General features: G+C 39.9%; 1 protein-coding gene and 21 non-coding genes across 22 annotated transcripts; 21 read left to right on the top strand and 1 right to left on the bottom strand.

Annotated features, from left to right (window-relative positions):
• Window positions 1-304: 304 nt before the first annotated feature.
• On the top strand, window positions 305-378 carry trnat-agu (transfer RNA threonine (anticodon AGU)). Its single transcript has one exon. It is a non-coding gene; the product is annotated as a tRNA-Thr (tRNA).
• Window positions 379-1,426: 1,048 nt separating this feature from the next.
• On the top strand, window positions 1,427-1,500 carry trnat-cgu (transfer RNA threonine (anticodon CGU)). The gene has a single exon. It is a non-coding gene; the product is annotated as a tRNA-Thr (tRNA).
• A 190-nt stretch (window positions 1,501-1,690) lies between these two features.
• trnar-ucu (transfer RNA arginine (anticodon UCU)) lies at window positions 1,691-1,780 on the top strand. The gene is given in 2 exon segments: window positions 1,691-1,727; window positions 1,745-1,780. It is a non-coding gene; the product is annotated as a tRNA-Arg (tRNA).
• Window positions 1,781-2,361: 581 nt separating this feature from the next.
• Window positions 2,362-2,435, top strand: trnat-agu (transfer RNA threonine (anticodon AGU)). The gene has a single exon. It is a non-coding gene; the product is annotated as a tRNA-Thr (tRNA).
• A 171-nt stretch (window positions 2,436-2,606) lies between these two features.
• trnat-cgu (transfer RNA threonine (anticodon CGU)) lies at window positions 2,607-2,680 on the top strand. The gene has a single exon. It is a non-coding gene; the product is annotated as a tRNA-Thr (tRNA).
• Window positions 2,681-2,870: 190 nt separating this feature from the next.
• Window positions 2,871-2,982, top strand: trnar-ucu (transfer RNA arginine (anticodon UCU)). Its single transcript has 2 exons — window positions 2,871-2,907; window positions 2,947-2,982. It is a non-coding gene; the product is annotated as a tRNA-Arg (tRNA).
• Window positions 2,983-3,564: 582 nt separating this feature from the next.
• Window positions 3,565-3,638, top strand: trnat-agu (transfer RNA threonine (anticodon AGU)). Its single transcript has one exon. It is a non-coding gene; the product is annotated as a tRNA-Thr (tRNA).
• Window positions 3,639-3,809: 171 nt separating this feature from the next.
• trnat-cgu (transfer RNA threonine (anticodon CGU)) lies at window positions 3,810-3,883 on the top strand. The gene has a single exon. It is a non-coding gene; the product is annotated as a tRNA-Thr (tRNA).
• A 190-nt stretch (window positions 3,884-4,073) lies between these two features.
• On the top strand, window positions 4,074-4,163 carry trnar-ucu (transfer RNA arginine (anticodon UCU)). Its single transcript is given in 2 exon segments — window positions 4,074-4,110; window positions 4,128-4,163. It is a non-coding gene; the product is annotated as a tRNA-Arg (tRNA).
• A 578-nt stretch (window positions 4,164-4,741) lies between these two features.
• On the top strand, window positions 4,742-4,815 carry trnat-agu (transfer RNA threonine (anticodon AGU)). The gene has a single exon. It is a non-coding gene; the product is annotated as a tRNA-Thr (tRNA).
• Window positions 4,816-4,986: 171 nt separating this feature from the next.
• Window positions 4,987-5,060, top strand: trnat-cgu (transfer RNA threonine (anticodon CGU)). Its single transcript has one exon. It is a non-coding gene; the product is annotated as a tRNA-Thr (tRNA).
• A 190-nt stretch (window positions 5,061-5,250) lies between these two features.
• On the top strand, window positions 5,251-5,340 carry trnar-ucu (transfer RNA arginine (anticodon UCU)). The gene is given in 2 exon segments: window positions 5,251-5,287; window positions 5,305-5,340. It is a non-coding gene; the product is annotated as a tRNA-Arg (tRNA).
• Window positions 5,341-5,922: 582 nt separating this feature from the next.
• On the top strand, window positions 5,923-5,996 carry trnat-agu (transfer RNA threonine (anticodon AGU)). Its single transcript has one exon. It is a non-coding gene; the product is annotated as a tRNA-Thr (tRNA).
• Window positions 5,997-7,034: 1,038 nt separating this feature from the next.
• Window positions 7,035-7,108, top strand: trnat-cgu (transfer RNA threonine (anticodon CGU)). The gene has a single exon. It is a non-coding gene; the product is annotated as a tRNA-Thr (tRNA).
• Window positions 7,109-7,299: 191 nt separating this feature from the next.
• Window positions 7,300-7,389, top strand: trnar-ucu (transfer RNA arginine (anticodon UCU)). Its single transcript is given in 2 exon segments — window positions 7,300-7,336; window positions 7,354-7,389. It is a non-coding gene; the product is annotated as a tRNA-Arg (tRNA).
• A 582-nt stretch (window positions 7,390-7,971) lies between these two features.
• On the top strand, window positions 7,972-8,045 carry trnat-agu (transfer RNA threonine (anticodon AGU)). The gene has a single exon. It is a non-coding gene; the product is annotated as a tRNA-Thr (tRNA).
• Window positions 8,046-8,479: 434 nt separating this feature from the next.
• On the top strand, window positions 8,480-8,569 carry trnar-ucu (transfer RNA arginine (anticodon UCU)). The gene is given in 2 exon segments: window positions 8,480-8,516; window positions 8,534-8,569. It is a non-coding gene; the product is annotated as a tRNA-Arg (tRNA).
• Window positions 8,570-9,152: 583 nt separating this feature from the next.
• Window positions 9,153-9,226, top strand: trnat-agu (transfer RNA threonine (anticodon AGU)). The gene has a single exon. It is a non-coding gene; the product is annotated as a tRNA-Thr (tRNA).
• Window positions 9,227-9,397: 171 nt separating this feature from the next.
• trnat-cgu (transfer RNA threonine (anticodon CGU)) lies at window positions 9,398-9,471 on the top strand. The gene has a single exon. It is a non-coding gene; the product is annotated as a tRNA-Thr (tRNA).
• A 190-nt stretch (window positions 9,472-9,661) lies between these two features.
• Window positions 9,662-9,751, top strand: trnar-ucu (transfer RNA arginine (anticodon UCU)). Its single transcript is given in 2 exon segments — window positions 9,662-9,698; window positions 9,716-9,751. It is a non-coding gene; the product is annotated as a tRNA-Arg (tRNA).
• Window positions 9,752-10,331: 580 nt separating this feature from the next.
• Window positions 10,332-10,405, top strand: trnat-agu (transfer RNA threonine (anticodon AGU)). The gene has a single exon. It is a non-coding gene; the product is annotated as a tRNA-Thr (tRNA).
• A 1,679-nt stretch (window positions 10,406-12,084) lies between these two features.
• Window positions 12,085-21,308, bottom strand: sars2 (seryl-tRNA synthetase 2, mitochondrial). Its single transcript, XM_067451817.1, has 16 exons — window positions 21,001-21,308; window positions 20,785-20,880; window positions 20,618-20,647; window positions 20,310-20,450; window positions 16,724-16,778; window positions 16,153-16,216; window positions 15,941-16,046; window positions 15,799-15,846; window positions 15,415-15,523; window positions 14,287-14,332; window positions 14,089-14,176; window positions 13,820-13,932; window positions 13,405-13,498; window positions 13,123-13,215; window positions 12,886-12,951; window positions 12,085-12,803 (listed from the first exon to the last, which is right to left on the bottom strand). The coding sequence occupies exons 1-16, from the start codon at window positions 21,265-21,267 to the stop codon at window positions 12,678-12,680; spliced, it is 1,542 nt and encodes a 513-aa protein (XP_067307918.1). The 5' UTR covers window positions 21,268-21,308; the 3' UTR covers window positions 12,085-12,677.
• Between the last annotated feature and the right edge of the window lie 767 nt (window positions 21,309-22,075).

Raw genomic sequence — 22,075 nt, 5'->3', positions numbered from 1 at the left:
CCTGCTAGCTTCCATGATATCCCTCTATCTATGTAGGGTTGGGTCAAAAGGGTGATACATTTGGCTAGTTTTCCATTTTCTCCACGTGCTGGGGTCGAGATGTCGATCCTAACGGGTATGAGGCCATTCAAATTGTTCTCGGTGGTTTACTACCACATTTGCTTATGGAAACTTCTTGGCACTTGCACACAGGGACCGGCCACCACAACAGAGAAGTGCCATACTTTGTTTTCCTTTCCGTAGCCTAAATGGTCTTTGCCAAAGGTTTCCTGGGTCGCCCTTCCAAGTTCCTCACACAGGGCTTGGCGCCGTGGCTTAGTTGGTTAAAGCGCCTGTCTAGTAAACAGGAGATCCTGGGTTCGAATCCCAGCGGTGCCTTTTGCGAAACTCATGTGGCTCAAGTCTGTGCACCTAAAGCCTAGTTCACACTGCCCGATTTTTGCCCCGATTTTGAGTCGCCGACAGGTTTTGCGAAATCGCCGACAAATGCCCAAGATCACAGGCAAATCGGTGCTCGTGCACGCGAGTGACAATCACGCAGTATGAATTATCAAAGACGCGATCAGAGAGAATCGCCGACGAGTCGCCGACGCCGGTGAGATATTTGGCATGCTAAATATCTGGAGCTGTCGGCGATTCAAACTCCTGCTGTGTGAACAGCGTCCTGACTGAAAATCACATCGGTGATGACCGACAGCCAATGAAAGAGTGAGATACAGGGCAGCAGGACCTTCAGAGAGGAGTTATAGAGCAGAATATCAGTATTTTAATAGATATATTTACAATTCTATCAAACAGAAACAAAGCCCAAACATTTGCACATCCAGCCACAGCAGCAGCACATTACAAAATTATTTATTTACCTCAAACTGTTTTTGCAGAACAAAATTCTGGCTCCCTCTGTCTCTCCAACAATTTCTTCCGCCATAATTTTTTTTCTTTTTCTCCACAAATCAGCACACATACAATTTGAAGCAAACTTTGTGCAGTTTATCATTTTTAATAACAATTCCAAGTCTCGCGCGAGAACTCCGGTCTGACGCACGTGTGATCTCGCGTTGTTTACTTGTCACATCGCACGTGTTTGGGAAACGTAGTTTGCGCACGGGAGAGAGAGAGAGTTGTCGGCGATTCTTCCTCTTGTTCAGTCATGCAGTGTGAACTCCTCTGTCGTCAAACCATCGTGCAGTGTGAACACAGCAGTGACTGAATGATACCCCAGATAGTCATGCAGTGTGAATAGAGCAGTGACCCGACGAGTTTGAAAATCGTGCAGTCTGAACTAGGCTTTAGCGAGCATGTGATTTTCCCAGAATTGACCAAAAACGGTGAAACCGAGGTTTTCTTTGCAGATTTTTCCATTTTCATACCATCCCTCAGCTGTTATCGGAGGACAGTGTCCAAAGCTAATGCGCAGTGGCAGCCAGGCGCCGTGGCTTAGCTGGTCAAAGCGCCTGTCTCGTAAACAGGAGATCCTGGGTTCGAATCCCAGCGGTGCCTGTCCTCTGATACCTTTGCTCACTGGAATCTTTCTTGGACAGAGGGCATCAGCATTTTGAATCATGTTTCAATTGTGCAGAGGCTCGAGGACCTGTCTTTCCTGCCCACAGAGTTTAAAAAGCTTCACACTGCTGGACGTTCAAATGCCCAGAAGAAAAACCATCACGTGGCCAATACATGCAATCAGACAGGCTCTGTGGCGCAATGGATAGCGCATTGGACTTCTAGATTGTGAAATGAGGCCATTCAAAGGTTGTGGGTTCGAGTCCCACCAGAGTCGTAAATGTTGGTGTTTTGTTTTCTATATACTGCACAGTGTTTCCCGCAGGCAACAGAAAGTTTTTGAGGACTCATGTTTTCAACGTATTCAAATAAATAATGTCAATCAAGTCAAAAGGCTTGGAATCATACCCGAGAACCGTCATAGAGGTATTTGAGTCACTGGCTTGTATCATGTAGATGCAGAACTTCACATATGTTCATATATGCATCAAATTGAATTGACATTTCTATATAAAATGCAGTGCAAGAAAACGACCATAACATGGAAGGGTCTGACCTGCTAGCTTCCATGATATCCCTCTATCTATGTAGGGTTGGGTCAAAAGGGTGATACATTTGGATAGTTTTCCATTTTCTCCACGTGCTGGGGTAGAGACGTCGATGCTACCGGTTATGAGGCCATTCAAATTGTTCTCTGTGGTTTACTACCACATTTGCCTTCGGAAACTTCTTGGCACTTGCACACATGGACCAGCCACCACAACAGAGAAGTGCCATACTTTGTTTTCCTTTCCGTAGCCTAAATGGTCTTTGCCAAAGGTTTCCTTGGTCGCCCTTCCAATTCTTCACACAGGGCTTGGCGCCGTGGCTTAGTTGGTTAAAGCGCCTGTCTAGTAAACAGGAGATCCTGGGTTCGAATCCCAGCGGTGCCTTTGGCGAAACTCATGTGGCTCAAGTCTGTGCACCTTAGCGAGCATGTGATTTTCCCAGAATTGACCAAAAACGGTGAAACCGAGGTTTTCTTTGCAGATTTTTCCATTTTCATACCATCCCTCAGCTGTTGTCGGAGGACAGTGTCCAAAGCTAATGAGCAGTGGCAGCCAGGCGCCGTGGCTTAGCTGGTCAAAGCGCCTGTCTCGTAAACAGGAGATCCTGGGTTCGAATCCCAGCGGTGCCTGTCCTCTGATACCATTGCTCACTGGAATCTTTCTTGGACAGAGGGCATCAGCATTTTGAATCATGTTTCAATTGTGCAGAGGCTTGAGGACCTGTCTTTCCTGCCCACAGAGTTTAAAAAGCTTCACACTGCTGGACGTTCAAATGCCCAGAAGAAAAACCATCACGTGGCCAATACATGCAATCAGACAGGCTCTGTGGCGCAATGGATAGTGCATTGGACTTCTAGATTGTGAAATAAATGTCTCGTAAATTCGAAATAAGGCCATTCAAAGGTTGTGGGTTCGAGTCCCACCAGAGTCGTAAATGTTGGTGTTTTGTTTTCTATATACTGCACAGTGTTTCCCGCAGGCAACAGAAAGTTTTTGAGGACTCTTGTTTTCAATGTATTCAAATAAATAATGTCAATCAAGTCAAAAGGCTTGGAATCATACCCGAGAACCGTCATAGAGGTATTTGAGTCACTGGCTTGTATCATGTAGATGCAGAACTTCACATATGTTCATATATGCATCAAATTGAATTGACATTTCTATATAAAATGCAGTGCAAGAAAACGACCATAACATGGAAGGGTCTGACCTGCTAGCTTCCATGATATCCCTCTATCTATGTAGGGTTGGGTCAAAAGGGTGATACATTTGGCTAGTTTTCCATTTTCTCCACGTGCTGGGGTCGAGATGTCGATCCTAACGGGTATGAGGCCATTCAAATTGTTCTCTGGGGTTTACTACCACATTTGCTTATGGAAACTTCTTGGCACTTGCACACAGGGACCGGCCACCACAACAGAGAAGTGCCATACTTTGTTTTCCATTCCGTAGCCTAAATGGTCTTTGCCAAAGGTTTCCTGGGTCGCCCTTACAAGTTCCTCACACAGGGCTTGGCGCCGTGGCTTAGTTGGTTAAAGCGCCTGTCTAGTAAACAGGAGATCCTGGGTTCGAATCTCAGCGGTGCCTTTGGCGAAACTCATGTGGCTCAAGTCTGTGCACCTTAGCGAGCATGTGATTTTCCCAGAATTGACCAAAAACGGTGAAACCGAGGTTTTCTTTGCAGATTTTTCCATTTTCATACCATCCCTCAGCTGTTGTCGGAGGACAGTGTCCAAAGCTAATGCACAGTGGCAGCCAGGCGCCGTGGCTTAGCTGGTCAAAGCGCCTGTCTCGTAAACCGGAGATCCTGGGTTCGAATCCCAGCGGTGCCTGTCCTCTGATACCATTGCTCACTGGAATCTTTCTTGGACAGAGGGCATCAGAATTTTGAATCATGTTTCAAATGTGCAGAGGCTCGAGGACCTGTCTTTCCTGCCCACAGAGTTTAAAAAGCTTCACACTGCTGGACGTTCAAATGCCCAGAAGAAAAAACATCACGTGGCCCAGACAGGAAGTCAGACAGGCTCTGTGGCGCAATGGATAGCGTGTTGGACTTCTAGATTGTGAAATGAGGCCATTCAAAGGTTGTGGGTTCGAGTCCCACCAAAGTCGAGAATGTTGGTGTTTTGTTTTCTATATACTGCACAGTGTTTCCCGCAGGCAACAGAAAGTTTTTGAGGACTCTTGTTTTCAACGTATTCAATTAAATAATGTCAATCAAGACAAAAGGCTTGGAATCATACCCGATAACCGTCATAGAGGTATTTGAGTCACTGTCTTGTATCATGTAGATGCAGAACTTCACATATGTTCATATATGCATCAAATTGAATTGACATTTCTATATAAAATGCAGTGCAAGAAAACGACCATAACATGGAAGGGTCTGACCTGCTAGCTTCCATGATATCCCTCTATCTATGGAGGGTTGGGTCAAAAGGGTGATACATTTGGATAGTTTTCCATTTTCTCCACGTGCTGGGGTAGAGACGTCGATGCTAACGGGTATGAGGCCATTCAAATTGTTCTCTGTGGTTTACTATCACATTTGCTTACGGAAACTTCTTGGCACTTGCACACAAGGACCGGCCACCACAACAGAGAAGTGCCATACTTTGTTTTTCTTTCCGTAGCCTAAATGGTCTTTGCTAAAGGTTTCGTGGGTCGCCCTTCCAGGTTCCTCACACAGGGGTGCCGTGGCTTAGTTGGTTAAAGCGCCTGTCTAGTAAACAGGAGTTCCTGGGTTCGAATCCCAGCGGTGCCTTTGGCGAAACTCATGTGGCTCAAGTCTGTGCACCTTAGCGAGCATGTGATTTTCCCAGAATTGACCAAAAACGGTGAAACCGAGGTTTTCTTTGCAGATTTTTCCATTTTCATACCATCCCTCAGCTGTTATCGGAGGACAGTGTCCAAAGCTAATGCGCAGTGGCAGCCAGGCGCCGTGGCTTAGCTGGTCAAAGCGCCTGTCTCGTAAACAGGAGATCCTGGGTTCGAATCCCAGCGGTGCCTGTCCTCTGATACCTTTGCTCACTGGAATCTTTCTTGGACAGAGGGCATCAGCATTTTGAATCATGTTTCAATTGTGCAGAGGCTCGAGGACCTGTCTTTCCTGCCCACAGAGTTTAAAAAGCTTCACACTGCTGGACGTTCAAATGCCCAGAAGAAAAACCATCACGTGGCCAATACATGCAATCAGACAGGCTCTGTGGCGCAATGGATAGCGCATTGGACTTCTAGATTGTGAAATGAGGCCATTCAAAGGTTGTGGGATCGAGTCCCACCAGAGTTGCAAATGTTGGTGTTTTGTTTTCTATATACTGCACAGTGTTTCCCGCAGGCAACAGAAAGTTTTTGAGGACTCTTGTTTTCAACGTATTCAAATAAATAATGTCAATCAAGTCAAAAGGCTTGGAATCATACCCGAGAACCGTCATAGAGGTATTTGAGTCACTGGCTTGTATCATGTAGATGCAGAACTTCACATATGTTCATATATGCATCAAATTGAATTGACATTTCTATATAAAATGCAGTGCAAGAAAACGACGATAACATGGAAGGGTCTGACCTGCTAGCTTCCATGATATCCCTCTATCTATGTAGGGTTGGGTCAAAAGGGTGATACATTTGGCTAGTTTTCCATTTTCTCCACGTGCTGGGGTCGAGATGTCGATCCTAACGGGTATGAGGCCATTCAAATTGTTCTCGGTGGTTTACTACCACATTTGCTTATGGAAACTTCTTGGCACTTGCACACAGGGACCGGCCACCACAACAGAGAAGTGCCATACTTTGTTTTCCTTTCCGTAGCCTAAATGGTCTTTGCCAAAGGTTTCCTGGGTCGCCCTTCCAAGTTCCTCACACAGGGCTTGGCGCCGTGGCTTAGTTGGTTAAAGCGCCTGTCTAGTAAACAGGAGATCCTGGGTTCGAATCCCAGCGGTGCCTTTGGCGAAACTCATGTGGCTCAAGTCTGTGCACCTAAAGCCTAGTTCACACTGCCCGATTTTGAGTCGCCGACAGGTTTTGCGAAATCGCCGACAAATGCCCAAGATCACAGGCAAATCGGTGCTCGTGCACGCGAGTGACAATCACGCAGTATGAATTATCAAAGACGCGATCAGAGAGAATCGCCGACGAGTCGCCGACGCCGGTGAGATATTTGGCATGCTAAATATCTGGAGCTGTCGGCGATTCAAACTCCTGCTGTGTGAACAGCGTCCTGACTGAAAATCACATCGGTGATGACCGACAGCCAATGAAAGAGTGAGATACAGGGCAGCAGGACCTTCAGAGAGGAGTTATAGAGCAGAATATCAGTATTTTAATAGATATATTTACAATTCTATCAAACAGAAACAAAGCCCAAACATTTGCACATCCAGCCACAGCAGCAGCACATTACAAAATTATTTATTTACCTCAAACTGTTTTTGCAGAACAAAATTCTGGCTCCCTCTGTCTCTCCAACAATTTCTTCCGCCATAATTTTTTTTCTTTTTCTCCACAAATCAGCACACATACAATTTGAAGCAAACTTTGTGCAGTTTATCATTTTTAATAACAATTCCAAGTCTCGCGCGAGAACTCCGGTCTGACGCACGTGTGATCTCGCGTTGTTTACTTGTCACATCGCACGTGTTTGGGAAACGTAGTTTGCGCACGGGAGAGAGAGAGAGAGTTGTCGGCGATTCTTCCTCTTGTTCAGTCATGCAGTGTGAACTCCTCTGTCGTCAAACCATCGTGCAGTGTGAACACAGCAGTGACTGAATGATACCCCAGATAGTCATGCAGTGTGAATAGAGCAGTGACCCGACGAGTTTGAAAATCGTGCAGTCTGAACTAGGCTTTAGCGAGCATGTGATTTTCCCAGAATTGACCAAAAACGGTGAAACCGAGGTTTTCTTTGCAGATTTTTCCATTTTCATACCATCCCTCAGCTGTTGTCGGAGGACAGTGTCCAAAGCTAATGCACAGTGGCAGCCAGGCGCCGTGGCTTAGCTGGTCAAAGCGCCTGTCTCGTAAACAGGAGATCCTGGGTTCGAATCCCAGCGGTGCCTGTCCTCTGATACCTTTGCTCACTGGAATCTTTCTTGGACAGAGGGCATCAGCATTTTGAATCATGTTTCAATTGTGCAGAGGCTCGAGGACCTGTCTTTCCTGCCCACAGAGTTTAAAAAAGCTTCACACTGCTGGACGTTCAAATGCCCAGAAGAAAAAACATCACGTGGCCCAGACAGGAAGTCAGACAGGCTCTGTGGCGCAATGGATAGCGTGTTGGACTTCTAGATTGTGAAATGAGGCCATTCAAAGGTTGTGGGTTCGAGTCCCACCAAAGTCGAGAATGTTGGTGTTTTGTTTTCTATATACTGCACAGTGTTTCCCGCAGGCAACAGAAAGTTTTTGAGGACTCTTGTTTTCAACGTATTCAATTAAATAATGTCAATCAAGACAAAAGGCTTGGAATCATACCCGATAACCGTCATAGATGTATTTGAGTCACTGTCTTGTATCATGTAGATGCAGAACTTCACATATGTTCATATATGCATCAAATTGAATTGACATTTCTATATAAAATGCAGTGCAAGAAAACGACCATAACATGGAAGGGTCTGACCTGCTAGCTTCCATGATATCCCTCTATCTATGGAGGGTTGGGTCAAAAGGGTGATACATTTGGATAGTTTTCCATTTTCTCCACGTGCTGGGGTAGAGACGTCGATGCTAACGGGTGTGAGGCCATTCAAATTGTTCTCTGTGGTTTACTACCACATTTGCTTACGGAAACTTCTTGGAACTTGCACACAAGGACCGGCCACCACAACAGAGAAGTGCCATACTTTGTTTTTCTTTCCGTAGCCTAAATGGTCTTTGCTAAAGGTTTCCTGGGTCGCCCTTCCAGGTTCTTCACACAGGGCTTGGCGCTGTGGCTTAGTTGGTTAAAGCGTCTGTCTAGTAAACAGAAGATCCTGGGTTCGAATCCCAGCGGTGCCTTTGGCGAAACTCATGTGGGTCAAGTCTGTGCACCTTAGCGAGCATGTGATTTTCCCAGAATTGACCAAAAACGGTGAAACCGAGGTTTTCTTTGCAGATTTTTCCATTTTCATACCATCCCTCAGCTGTTGTCGGAGGACAGTGTCCAAAGCTAATGCGCAGTGACAGCCAGGCGCCGTGGCTTAGCTGGTCAAAATGCTGTCTCGTAAACAGGAGATCCTGGGTTCGAATCCCAGCGGTGCCTGTCCTCTGATACCTTTGCTCAATGGAATCTTTCTTGGACAGAGGGCGTCAGCATTTTGAATCATGTTTCAATTGTGCAGAGGCTCGAGGACCTGTCTTTCCTGCCCACAGAGTTTAAAAAGCTTCACACTCCTGGACGTTTAAATGCCCAGAAGAAAAACCATCACGTGGCCCAGACATGCAGTCAGACAGGCTCTGTGGCGCAATGGATAGCGCATTGGACTTCTAGATTGTGAAATGACGCCATTCAAAGGTTGTGGGTTCGAGTCCCACCAGAGTCGTGAATGTTGGTGGTTTGTTTTCTATATACTGCACAGTGTTTCCCGCAGGCAACAGAGAGTTTTTGAGAACTCTTGTTTTCAACGTATTCAATCAAATAATGTCAATCAAGACAAAAGGCTTGGAATCATACCCGAGAACCGTCCATAGAGGTATTTGAGTCACTGTCTTGTATCATGAAGATGCAGAACTTCACATATGTTCATATATGCATCAAATTGAATTGACATTTCTATATAAAATGCAGTGCAAGAAAACGACCATAACATGGAAGGGTCTGACCTGCTAGCTTCCATGATATCCCTCTATCTATGGAGGGTTGGGTCAAAAGGGTGATACATTTGGCTAGTTTTCCATTTTCTCCACGTGCTGGGGTAGAGACGTCAATGCTAACGGGTATGAGGCCATTCAAATTGTTCTCTGTGGTTTACTACCACATTTGCTTACGGAAACTTCTTGGCACTTGCACACAAGGACCGGCCACCACAACAGAGAAGTGCCATACTTTGTTTTTCTTTCCGTAGCCTAAATGGTCTTTGCTAAAGGTTTCCTGGGTCGCCCTTCCAGGTTCTTCACACAGGGCTTGGCGCCGTGGCTTAGTTGTTTAAAGCGCCTGTCTAGTAAACAGGAGATCCTGGGTTCGAATCCCAGCGGTGCCTTTGGCGAAACTCATGTGGCTCAAGTCTGTGCACCTTAGCGAGCATGTGATTTTCCCAGAATTGACCAAAAACGGTGAAACCGAGGTTTTCTTTGCAGATTTTTCCATTTTCATACCATCCCTCAGCTGTTGTCGGAGGACAGTGTCCAAAGCTAATGCACAGTGGCAGCCAGGCGCCGTGGCTTAGCTGTTCAAAGCGCCTGTCTCGTAAACAGGAGATCCTGGGTTCGAATCCCAGCGGTGCCTGTCCTCTGATACCGTGGCTCACTGGAATCTTTCTTGGACAGAGGGCGTCAGCATTTTGAATCATGTTTCAATTGTGCAGAGGCTCGAGGACCTGTCTTTCCTGCCCACAGAGTTTAAAAAGCTTCACACTCCTGGACGTTCAAATGCCCAGAAGAAAAACCATCACGTGGCCCAGCCAGGAAGTCAGACAAGCTCTGTGGCGCAATGGATAGCGCGTTGGACTTCTAGATTGTGAAATGAGGCCATACAAAGGTTGTGGGTTCGAGTCCCACCAGAGTCGAGAATGTTGGTGTTTTGTTTTCTATATACTGCAGTGTTTCCCGCAGGCAACAGAAAGTTTTTGAGGACTCTTGTTTTCAATGTATTCAATTAAATAATGTCAATCAAGACAAAAGGCTTGGAATCATACCCGATAACCGTCATAGAGGTATTTGAGTCATTGTCTTGTATCATGTAGATGCAGAACTTCACATATGTTCATATATGCATCAAATTGAATTGACATTTCTATATAAAATGCAGTGCAAGAAAACGACCATAACATGGAAGGGTCTGACCTGCTAGCTTCCATGATATCCCTCTATCTATGGAGGGTTGGGTCAAAAGGGTGATACATTTGGATAGTTTTCCATTTTCTCCACGTGCTGGGGTAGAGACGTCGATGCTAACGGGTATGAGGCCATTCAAATTGTTCTCTGTGGTTTACTACCACATTTGCTTACGGAAACTTCTTGGCACTTGCACACAAGGACCGGCCACCACAACAGAGAAGTGCCATACTTTGTTTTTCTTTCCGTAGCCTAAATGGTCTTTGCTAAAGGTTTCCTGGGTCGCCCTTCCAGGTTCCTCACACAGGGCTTGGCGCCGTGGCTTAGTTGGTTAAAGCGCCTGTCTAGTAAACAGGAGATCCTGGGTTCGAATCCCAGCGGTGCCTTTGGCGAAACTCATGTGGCTCAAGTCTGTGCATTTGTAATGGCCTTCTCACCGGCCTTCCCAAAAAGACCATTAGACAGCTGCAGCTCATACAGAACGCTGCAGCCAGAAAATATGACCATATCACACCAGTCCTCAGATCTTTACACTGGCTTCCAGTTACATCTAGGATCGATTTTAAAGTACTATTACTTGTTTATAAATCTCTCAATGAGCTAGGACCTCAATACATTACAGATATGCTGATTAAATACAAACCCAACAGATCACTCAGATCAGCAGGTCAGTTAGAAATACCAAGAGTTCACTCAAAGCAAGGAGAGTCTGCTTTTAGCTATTATGCCAGCCGCAGTTAGAACCAGCTTCCTAAACAGATCAGATGTGCTCCAACAGTAGCCACATTCAAATCCAGACTGAAAACACATCTGTTGAGCTGTGCATTTACTGAATGAGCTCTGAGCCACTGTACAGCCGACTGATTGCACCTTATCTTATCTATGCATCATTTTTTTTTAAATTCTTTTTATAACTGTTTTAGTTTACCTTTGTTCTTTTCTTTGGTTATCATCATTCTATTATTTTTAATTCTCTTTACATTGTATTCTTTTTCTTATGCTTTTTTTTTTTTACCCCTATTTTAATTCCTTTCTATGTAAAGCACTTTGAATTGCCATTGTGTATGAAATGTGCTATACAAATAAACTTGCCTTGCCTTAATAGTGTGTGTATAATAATTGTAACTATTATGAGTACCTGACATTTCTTTTTAAATCAGCATTTTTATCAGGCTCTCCTATAGGTTCAGTTATTTCACTTTAAAGGCAATAACTGATCGCTATTACTTAAACTAAACATTGCAGCCTGATAAAATGCTGTTCTTTTTCATTGATTTTCTCATCTCTTATTGAGATTTTTTGCTTTTTAAGGCAGATAAACGAGAATATAATTTTTTACATTTCTTAGTTATAATATGACTATTCTTTGTTATATTTACAGATGACTGTGGTGAAGATGCGGCTTTCAAGTGCAGAAATGCATCATTTAAATCAACGTTTGCTAAAAGTGTTTGAAAGTGGTAAAAGAAATTTAAAAGCAGCTATTTTTATTTGAATGTATAGTTTAATAATATAATATAATTTGTAATATATATTTATTTGAATCTATTAAATATTTTTAATGTGCACAATATACAACTAATAGTTATTGTTAAAAGTAGTGTTAAATGAAAATGTGTTTGTTTGTTGTTAATGTTCTTGTTAATGTTTTGTTTTAATAATAATGTTCTTGGACCTTTGCTCATGATTTTAATGTTCTATCAACAATTAAACAATGAATCAACAAAAACATGGACTGTAGGCTGATTATTTATATAGATTTACTGTTTTATTTTACACAAAAAAAAAACTAAAATAATGAATTGAGGTTAAGGGGACCTTAACCTTTGAGGTTAAGGGTTAAGAAAACCTTCCTGGCTAACCAAAAACAAACCATAAAAAGAACGTTAGAGAAACGTTAATATAACGTTCTGAGAACGTTAGAAAAAAGTTAGAATAACGTCAGAAAAATGTTAATATAACGTTCTGGGAACGTTAGAATAACGTCCTGGGAACCAAAAAGTAACGTTCTGGAAACGTTAAGAAAACTTTTCTAGAAAACCAAAAACAAACCATAAAAAATAACGTTCTGGGAACCAAAAACTAATGTTCTGAGAACGTTCTGGGAACCAAAAATTGTTAGCTGGGTATTTAAACAAGCTTGTCATTGTACTGTACTGTTCTGTTCTGTTTTTCATTAAGAACAGTATTGATGTTAATATTAAACACACATTCAATCAGTTTACTGCCAAATTGATACTCATTCTAAAGTGATACTCATTCAACATCGCTTTTATATGTCAATATATTAAAGTAAATTAATGCAAAATGAAAAATAAATCTGAGAAAATTAATTAATTAGTGGGTCCTGACAGCATGTCTAACTCCAGTAGAGTTAAGAATGTCTAAAAATGCCAATCACCGACAAAAACTTCATCTGCAAACATCATCTGGTGGAAATAATTTACACACAACCAGAAAGGCAACTAGTGAATTAAGCTATTGCAAATTCTGAGATGTCACTGATGGCATTTTATTGAAAATTTGGACGAGCCAGTTCAATTTTCTTTTTGGAAATAAGAGGTTTAAGACACAATAAGACAGTTAAATACATTGCATTCACTGTGGAGAATACAGCAAAAATAGTACTTCATTGAAGTTTAATATTCTATTGATAAGTTATTTTGAGGTATGTCGCTTGGGTTGGTTTGGTCCCATATATTTAATAGGAGTGCATTTAGGTTTTTCTATCACATCCAAGCCGAGGTAGTGTTGCAAGACTTCAGGAATCTGAACCATCCCTTCCTAACAGAAGACAAACAGAGAGACAAAATTATTAATATAGTTAATACCTGTTGAAAAACACCCAAATTAGTTTAGTTTCTACCTTGGTTTGGTGTGTCTCCAAAATGGCAATAATAGTACGTGGAATAGCACAAGCTGTAGCATTTACCTAAAATATAAAAAATAATGTTATTGACTGCTGCAGCTATATAAAGAATGGTTCCATTCTCTTAGTTATCTCATTTAATCATTTTTTTTACAGCACAACAAATAGAATGGACATATTGCCGCCAAGGCTCACCATACTGTTATTAAGACGGTATTATAAATAGCCTCTTACTGTATGTGCATATTTAGGGTTTCCATCATTTCCCTCGTAGAGAATGTTAAGGCGTCGGCTCTGGTAGTCTGTGCAGTTTGAGGCACTGGAAATCTGATTAAGGACCAAGTAAGTTGATGTTCAACAAAAGGATGCAAGTAGAAATGTACTCCTCTCTTTAATGAGCAAATTCAAATAGCAATTTTGTTTATTATTCTCGTCGATGGTTCTCTTTTTTAATGCATTAATCTAATGATTAATTACAATAACTCTTGACTCTTCATTTTAAAATATCGTTCCAACCTCTCCAAAGCTTCCACGCCCTGGCATCCATGCCTCAATATCATACTTTCGGAAGGCAGGAGGCCCCAATTCTTGAGTGGGCATATCCAAGACTCTGTGAAGGAAATAATTGCTATTACAATTTTGTTAAAAATTACCTATCTACTTGTTTCAATACTACATATCTTATAATATTCCCTGACAACAAGAGCATACTGACAACAAATATTATTATTTTATATTTTACAAATATACTTCTTTTACTTTGAACAAACTTTAAAAACCACTGCTAGCCCAATAAATAATTTTAAAAATAAATGTTTTTGAGCTTTTAATATGATAATATGAATTTGTCACATTTTATGAATCGAAAAATTAATAAACTAACTATGCTTAACCATTGTGTGTGTAAACATTGGTTCGATTTTAGACATACCTATAATGAAGCTTTAGGGAAGAGAAAATCTCCTTCTGTAACGAGACAAATTCATCCAACAATTGGGAACTCTCCTCTCCCGTCTCATTCGAAGTTACACCGAACATTTCAATCTGCACGAATGTAATAAAAGTAAACACCCTAAAGGTAACAACAGATACATTTTCATAGTACTGTAATTACATTGATCTTGACATCAAGGAGCTTAACTGGTCTGCTTTTTTGTTTTTATTTTATTTTCCATGCTACCACTTTTGTTTTCTGACTACCTTGTTAAAATGGTGAACTCTGTAAAGCCCCCAGGTCTCTCTTCCAGTATCCGTTTCTGCTCGATAACATGTGCTACTACAGACGGTCCTAGAACATAAAAGCAATACAAATAACACTTTATGCATGCATCAATCAAATAATAACTTAATGTTGCTTTCAGGCAATCAATAAATAGTTCAATCAAGGACTTTTGATACCTGGCAGGTAAATCCTTCAAATTTACAGCATGATCCATGAAATATCCTAGTAAAATATAGGTCATCATCAATTCATTGTCAAATATTCATGGATATTTTTGTTGTTGTTGCTAACCTAACATTTGGTGCATACTGGTCTAATTTTTTTTAATTATAATTTTATATTAATAGTAATATCAAATAAAATAAGAGTCAAAAGTTTGGACAAAATTAGTTTTCAATTGATGCTCAATTATTAATAATAAAGTTTTTATTAATATTAAAATAATAAATTTCTTATTATCAGCATTTCAGCTGTTTTCTGCTTAATATTTTTTTCGTGATTCCTTGATGAACAGAAAGGTCAATGGACAGCAATTTCTGAAGGATAATGTGACACTGAAGGCTGCAGTAATTGTTTAAACAAATGCAGCCTTGGTGACCATAAGAGACTTCTTGGTGACCATAAGAGTCACCAAGAATGTAACAAAAATGTACTTTTATATTAATTTATAATAAAACTTACAATTCTCATTTCTTTTTATTATCTTTAAATTATCCTCCACTAATATTGGCACCCTTGGTAAATATGAGCAAAGAAGGTTCTGAAAATAAATCTGCATTGCTTATCCTTTAGAGCTTTCATACAATTATTTTATTTTTAAATCACAAAATTCTACCCTTTTGCTGAAGTAAACCAATACCGGTCCCCTGACCTGAACCCTATAGAAAATGAGTGGAGTGAACTGAAGAGAAGAAGCACTAACATGGCCCTTCGAATCTGAAGGATCTGGTAATTCTGTATGAAGAAATGGTCTCTGATCTTGTCCGGTGTTTTCCAAATTCATCAGACATTATAGAAGAAGACTCAGAGCTTTTATCTTGGGAAAAGGATGAGGTAATAATTGAGGCCAACTTGAACTAGAGAAAAACATTTATTTCATAATGTGATTTTCCCCACACTTTCAATTGTTTTACTTCAATGAAAGGTTAGAATTTTTTTAATTTATTTTTTTATGAAAGATCAAAAGAATAAACAATCCAGATTTATTTTCACAGCTACTATTTACCAAGGGTGCCAATATTAGTGGAAGGCACTGTTTATCATAAGATTAATTATCATGTCACAGAAGTTCATGCTTTTATCACCTGCCACTCCTACTTCCCCTGTTCCAGCAAGATTGAGGTCAGGAAAGCGTGAAGGGTCCAGAGAGTACACCTGTGATTTATGAGCATGAGGCTGCATCCCACAACCTTCCTGAACAATAGATGCAAAACCAGCTCAATATAATGGAGATTCTTTTTAGGTTACTACAGTTGTCACTACATTAGCTAGTTTCCTAAACTTTATATTTCCATTTAACAATCTTAATACACAGCTGCATCTAAAGTATTCAGTGTAAATGATTTTAGATTATACTGCTAAAGCCATTAGTCATAGTAGTATTTGACTATGATTTTGAAAGGACTGCAGAATGTTGGATCCTACAATGTCATAAAAACAAAGTAATAAAAGAACAAAGTAATACTCACAAAAACCACTGATTTTAATATGTCAGGAACAACCATGGGAATAAAGCCCTGTAAAAAGTTAAGAATTCACAACAGAGTATTAAACATTCAACCTTCAAAAACAAACAGCATGGATCAGTCAATATGAAACCAAAATACTAACCCGTTTCTGAAGAAGATCCATAGTAAAATTTTGCAAGGCAAACTGAAGTCCGGCCCCTGCCCCTCTCAAGTAGTATGATCTGTGCCCTGACACATGGGCAAGCCGTCTTAGAGGAAAGAGATACAAATGAAAAACAAATACAACCATGAAATATAATTTAAAAAAATAATCATGAAATAAAATTAAAACACAACAGAGGGAAAACATCTAACCTTTGTCTGATGATGTCAAGATCCTCTCCAATTTCCAGGTGGCCTTTTGGTTTGAAGTCAAATTCTATGGTGGACACATGACACTACAGTATATCAAAATACATCTTGTGCAACACTTTATAGCATTTACAAAACATTTTAGTAGGTTAGGAAATATTTCAAGTCAGACATACACCACTTATTGATCAAAAAGATCAGCCTTGGCAAAGGAAGAAAATTCCTGCAGCAAAAAGCCAAGGAGCAAAAAGTTATTAAAAATGATACGTTCTTGCAAAATAATACAATACAGTTCTGCTCAGATTATCCCTGGCAGAATATGCAAGAGGGAGCATAAATGCATGTTTTTTACTGTCCTGATACAGCTAGTTGACATAGCAGGTATTTGCATAAAATAGATCAAATGCACATTTTTAACACTCATCTCATTGCTAGAGAATTGTTGTTAATTCCTCAAGGTCAGTGAAAGTCATGGCTGCTGCTTCAAATCAAACTCCAAATTGTATTTTTTTTTGACAAAACCGATTTCAAGATATGGATAATGTGGTTTATGTCTTTATTCATGTAAATGTACCTCGTCTCTGACCAACCAATTCAACCACTCTTGCCTGGCTCTCATCTCCGATGGGCTAGGAGAAAAGACAAACCAATTTAAATACATTTCTGTCAAAGTTAGGGTAGGGTAGGTGTTTTTCCTAAACTCTTATCTTCATATTGGTTGAAACTCTCTTCGCATCCTGATAACAATAAATAATAGAATTCATCTAAATATATATATAAAAAAATGAACCTATATCTTCTGTTTGATGTAATACCTGCCTGTCAATATATGTATTTCCATACCTCTGCGTACTTTCACATCACACGTCATCAGTGTGTTCCATGAGGCTATGCAGAGTTGTAGACAGACGGTCAATGGCCCTCATTTATCAATCTTTCGTAGAAACGGGCGTATATGTTGGCGTAATATTTTGCTTACACTCCTCTTTCCGCCTGATTTATGAAGCTGTGAGCATCTTTGCAATTCAGGTGCACGCAATACCTGCCCTTGATAAATGCCGCGGCTGAAAACGATCGTCATTAGAATAACAAGCCCCTATATATTCAAGTCTCCACCTCCCCCACGCCCTCATTTTACGCCATGGACAAACAGAAGACGGCAAAGAAGCGAAACTTCTCCGACGTGGAGATCGGAGACGGCTCAATCATCTCACTATTCCACTAGTCAGGGCACTGATTAGGACATAAGTCAATGGGCTGACTCCCTGATCAGTGCCCTGACTACTAAACTAGTGAGATGATGAGATGCGACCATCAAGACCATCAGGAAAGTGGAAAAAAGCTAAATTGTTTTATTTGAGAGTTTAAAGAGTGGGATTAAAGGCGGCACCCACAAAAACAAAATGTGGACCTAAATTAAGAGTACTGTTAATAGTGTGGGGGTTGAGAAGCGCACTCCAGCAGTTTAAAGCTGTTTGGATGAAAAATTACCATCACAATGCATTATTTTACAGAACATGTTTTGAAACAATTAGCATTTAATTTCGTATCACGGCACATGTAGGCTATTGGAGTGTACGATAGTGATGGTGATGTGATGTGGAGTACCATTCATTCACATTAATAATTGCATGACAATTTGTAAGAGTCGTATTATTATTATGATTTTTATTATTAATTACGCCTATTGTTTTTTAGAAGAAGAAAGTCGTTATTATTTATTTTATTATTATTATTTAAAAGAAGAAGAATGTCATTTTTATTATTTTGTCAGTCTAAATTATTTTCAGTCCCAGTCCGTGCGCAGCTGCCGGGCCTAACCCTGAACCGTCAGGTAAAGCGCACAGGCTCGCAACTGGAGGAATACATGCCTACAAATCAAATGCTTTAGTATAGTCACACAAATTAAACACTGAAGCCCACTGCACAAAAATAAACACTGAAGTTTATAATTACTATTTTGTTGTTGTTTTACAGTGGGTCATAATGTAGCATATCTTTGTCAGTGTGTTTTGTGGTGTTAGGAATTGTTTTTCTGCGCATTTTCGCACTAACTCCAAACGTGTGTACACCACCTCCTGAGCTGGCTTAGGATTTGAGCGTGCCGTACGCCAACGTCCATATTGAAAAAATCTCAGTCACCTTGGGTTTGGGTGTACGCAAGGCGTACGATGGAAATTTGGTGTACGCACTTTTGATAAATGAGGGCCAATATGTGCTTTGAGGTAATTTAACACTGTCTCAAGGTAACGCTTTGCAGACTCTGCTCGTTCACGTGTTTCATGTGGCTTTGGAGAACGCTCTGAAGTGAGTATCTTATGCTTTTTAGTATCTTATACTTTCAAAACTAGCTTGCTATTGCTAGCATCTCTGAATTTTCCTAACCTAGCATTAAGTAAATGCAGCTTTACTGATCCTTTAGTTATTACAGAAGCATGGGGGGGGGGGATCTAATGCTATTTCATGCATTTTGACTTATTTAGACTGTTAAAGAGTTGTATTCTAATGCTAAACATGGCCAAAAAAACTGTTGTACATATAACTGTATTTCTAAGAGTGCCAAATACACTCCTTGAGGATTTGAACAAGTTTCAGAAAGGTTTTTTTTTTTTTGAGTAGGGCCATGTATGATGTCAAAAAGGGTGAATTCCTTGAATGGGCACTGCAATCAACCAGAGCGAGAGCAAGAGCACCGTCAACGAGCTTCATTTGGGTTGTGGAATTCAGCTGTCATTTTTATTTTATAGACCATGAAATCAACAATGTCACTAAAGAAGTGTGCTTTTGGTTGTGTGATCAAAAGTTATCCTTGTTCAGCTTCACAAATAAAGGGGCACTCAAGCGCTGGGAAGATAATTTTGTATTTAAACTAGGTAATTTATGTAGTAGAAATTTGATTTTTTTTTTTATTTGGTGCCTTCTAGACTGAGAAAAGACAGAAAATGTATTATTGTCTCATGTGGATGAAAGACAACAATACCCAGAATGCACTTGCTTTGCTGCCCAACGAGGCCACTCTCAAAGCCACGGCTACTGGTTATCACTTGCCCACCGTGGCACCAACACCACCATCGTATTGATTTTCATAGTAATTATCATTTAGTTCAGTTAGAGAATAGACACTACAATTAAAAACTGAACGTGTCTGTTCAATATAATGTGACTGAGCCGAATGAAAATCACGGCACAAACAGAGCAGGAGTCTGATTATTTTTGACTGATTTTCAGATCATTCCTTCCAATGGAAGCTTAACTTTAATAGGAATTCATTTTGAAAAGTTGAAACACACCCTTTGCTCCGTACCGCTCCGTTATGGATGCCAATATATGTGTGAGATCCCAACCCCTTATAACATGCGGAAATAGCTCCTTCAACTGGCTGTAGTCTTTAGCCTCAGGCCAAAAATTCCTCAGATAATGCAAAATGACGATACTTGCGTAATTGGAGGATATTTTCCAGAAATAAAATGCATAATTCTATCGTCTCAGGGGGATATGAGGGGGAAAAGTATGATAATTTGAATATACTAATGGGTTTCTACTGATACAAAGCTTAATGCTAAATCCCTGAAGTAACACTTTAAGTAAACAGTGGATGCAGTTTGTTTTCAGAGCATAAGTGCATATAAAGCCAACAACACAAACGCAAAGTGAATCAAAATGTATCTTAGGATAATGCCATGGAGTATTGTGTGTGTGTGTGTGTGTGTGTGTGTGTGTGTGTGTGTCTGTCAGTCAGGTGTGTGTGTGTCTGTCAGGTGTGTGTGTGTGCTTGTGATACTATCTGTCTTCTATAAATATGATAAAACTAAAGACTCTTCTGTGATATGATTATGAAGGATGCAATACTACTCTATAGGTACTCAAGATTAACATGAGGTTGGCAGAAAACTGTGTTATGTACTCTTTAAAAGAATACATTATGATGTTTATGTTTTTGTATCCTATTATTTGCTTAGGTGCAAATCTGATACTTGGATTTGGTTAATTATGCATTTAATAATAAAGAGTTTCTTAACCTAATATGAGTTAATAGGAATGGTTTAACATTTTTAGTTTTTAAGTATTACTTTAAAAAAAAACATGATACATATTTTCTTTTAAATTGAATATTAAGAACTTTTAACTTTTTTTCTATTATAAAAAGGTGAGTCCCTTACCACGCTTGGATGTGTTCTGTTGGGCAGTCGTAGAGCGCGACAGTAATGTTCTTTCTCCAACTCACTCTCCTGCAGATACAAATTACTAAGTTTTTCTCTGAGTGCTCTACCCTCTTCTCTAGCACTGTTGTACTCCACAAGCTGTCATGTAGAAAGCAGGGAAAGAGTGTCATACAAAAATTCCAAGCAAGCGGGAAATTCCCCAAAATATAGCAGCTTTAAGCTTTTATTAATAAAAAAGTCAATATTTAATTCTTCAAACTAAAGTTTAGACTATCATGCAAATAAAACAAAAAGCTGGAACTTACGCTAGACAACGTGGATTTGTCATGTTTATCCTGAAAGGGCAGAAATAATTCATAAATAATATCAACATTATATCAACATATCACACTGCAGGAAACGTCAACCACTGTCCAATGTACCCACACACTACATATTGAAACCCCGATAGTGTAAACGTATGAGCACTTACCACAAGAGCGCGAACTTTGCCACTGATCACATTCTTTCTGTTTTCCAAATGTGATATTTCCTTTTGCACCTTCTGTAGTTTCTTCCAGACTGAGATCTAGACACACATTATACCACATGGGTGTTCAATTTACATTTTCACATGAATTATCTACTAATCTCAGTTCAACTAAAGTATTGTATAGTACAGTAGATGCTATCCCATGCGGTGTCTTACTATAACTCCGACATCAGCTGCACGCAGATCTCCTTTCCGATTCTCCACCTCCGTTGTCACCGCATCTGTCTCCTCGCACACACGCTGCATGTCCAGTTCGGGTTTGTGACTGTACCCTTCCCGTACATGCTCATAGAGGCTGCTCCTGACCGGTCGAGAGGAGCAAGGTCGGCATGACCATCTTAACCCACTGCTGACATTTTGTCTAGAAGACGTAAGCAGATAAACGGAGCAATGCCGTGCAGCTGCCCTTACAGAGGTCGCCATGATTTACGGATTGACAGTTTAACTGTACGGACTACGGAAGCCGAGAGGAGTCATTTCGTACAAAGTCGATTGGAAATGCGATCAACAAGACAAAAGTAACTTTTGTCATTCTTTATTTCATTTTTAAAGTCTTATAAATAAATGCATCTGAAAGCTTATTGCACTTTGTACACTTAATGTAGTTTTATATATTTTGCATAGTATTACTATTTTGTCGTAGTAGTGCTTATATTATTTAAGTGGAAATTATAGTTCGTTTCCATGGACTTTTACTATGAAACCCCTAGTAAAAGTCCTCGCAAACTTTTACTATCGTCTTCTGTTGGTCCGTGTTTGTTTACAACCTGTAGCAAATAATGTAATAATATTTGTTAAGGTCTATGTGTAATAACTGCACATAAGGTAAAAACTGCACACAATGTATTACAATTATTATAATATAATGTTCATGATGTAATATTTGTTTTACAATATGAGAACATCATTACATTATAAACTCACTAACACATGTCACAGTTTTCGTTTTCTACCTGCGAAATGCAACATTTAAATTATAATTATAATTATTATTAGTAGTAGTAGTATGTTTATTAAACATAAATCATTGGTATTCATTTACAGGACATTTTAAAAATATAAGTTCGATAAATAAATGGAATCAGATTGTTTACTACTAGTAGTAAGTAGTATCAGTAATCTGATGGATTTTGTTTAAATTGGATTGTTTAAAATGGATTTAATCTGTATTTTGATTTGTAAAATGTACTGTAATGATAATTATATTAGCTAAATTTAGTGAATTGATTTC

The sequence above is a fragment of the Pseudorasbora parva genome, chromosome 8, assembly GCF_024679245.1.
Source record: "Pseudorasbora parva isolate DD20220531a chromosome 8, ASM2467924v1, whole genome shotgun sequence".
NCBI classification, from domain to species: domain Eukaryota; kingdom Metazoa; phylum Chordata; class Actinopteri; order Cypriniformes; family Gobionidae; genus Pseudorasbora; species Pseudorasbora parva.
This window is presented reverse-complemented; position numbering and strand designations above follow the sequence as displayed.

What these genes read in the sequence shown, in the direction of transcription:
- sars2 (XM_067451817.1), bottom strand. Translation starts at nt 21,267, where the DNA reads ATGGCGACCTCTGTAAGGGCAGCTGCACGGCATTGCTCCGTTTATCTG. An exon ending in ACAGAACACATCCAAGCGTG is followed by an intron (nt 16,779 to 20,309) that starts GTAAGGGACTCA and finishes CTTTTCTCCTAG; the next exon opens with CCCATCGGAGATGAGAGCCA. An exon ending in TTGAAGGATTTACCTGCCAG is followed by an intron (nt 14,177 to 14,286) that starts GTATCAAAAGTC and finishes TTTATGTTCTAG; the next exon opens with GACCGTCTGTAGTAGCACAT.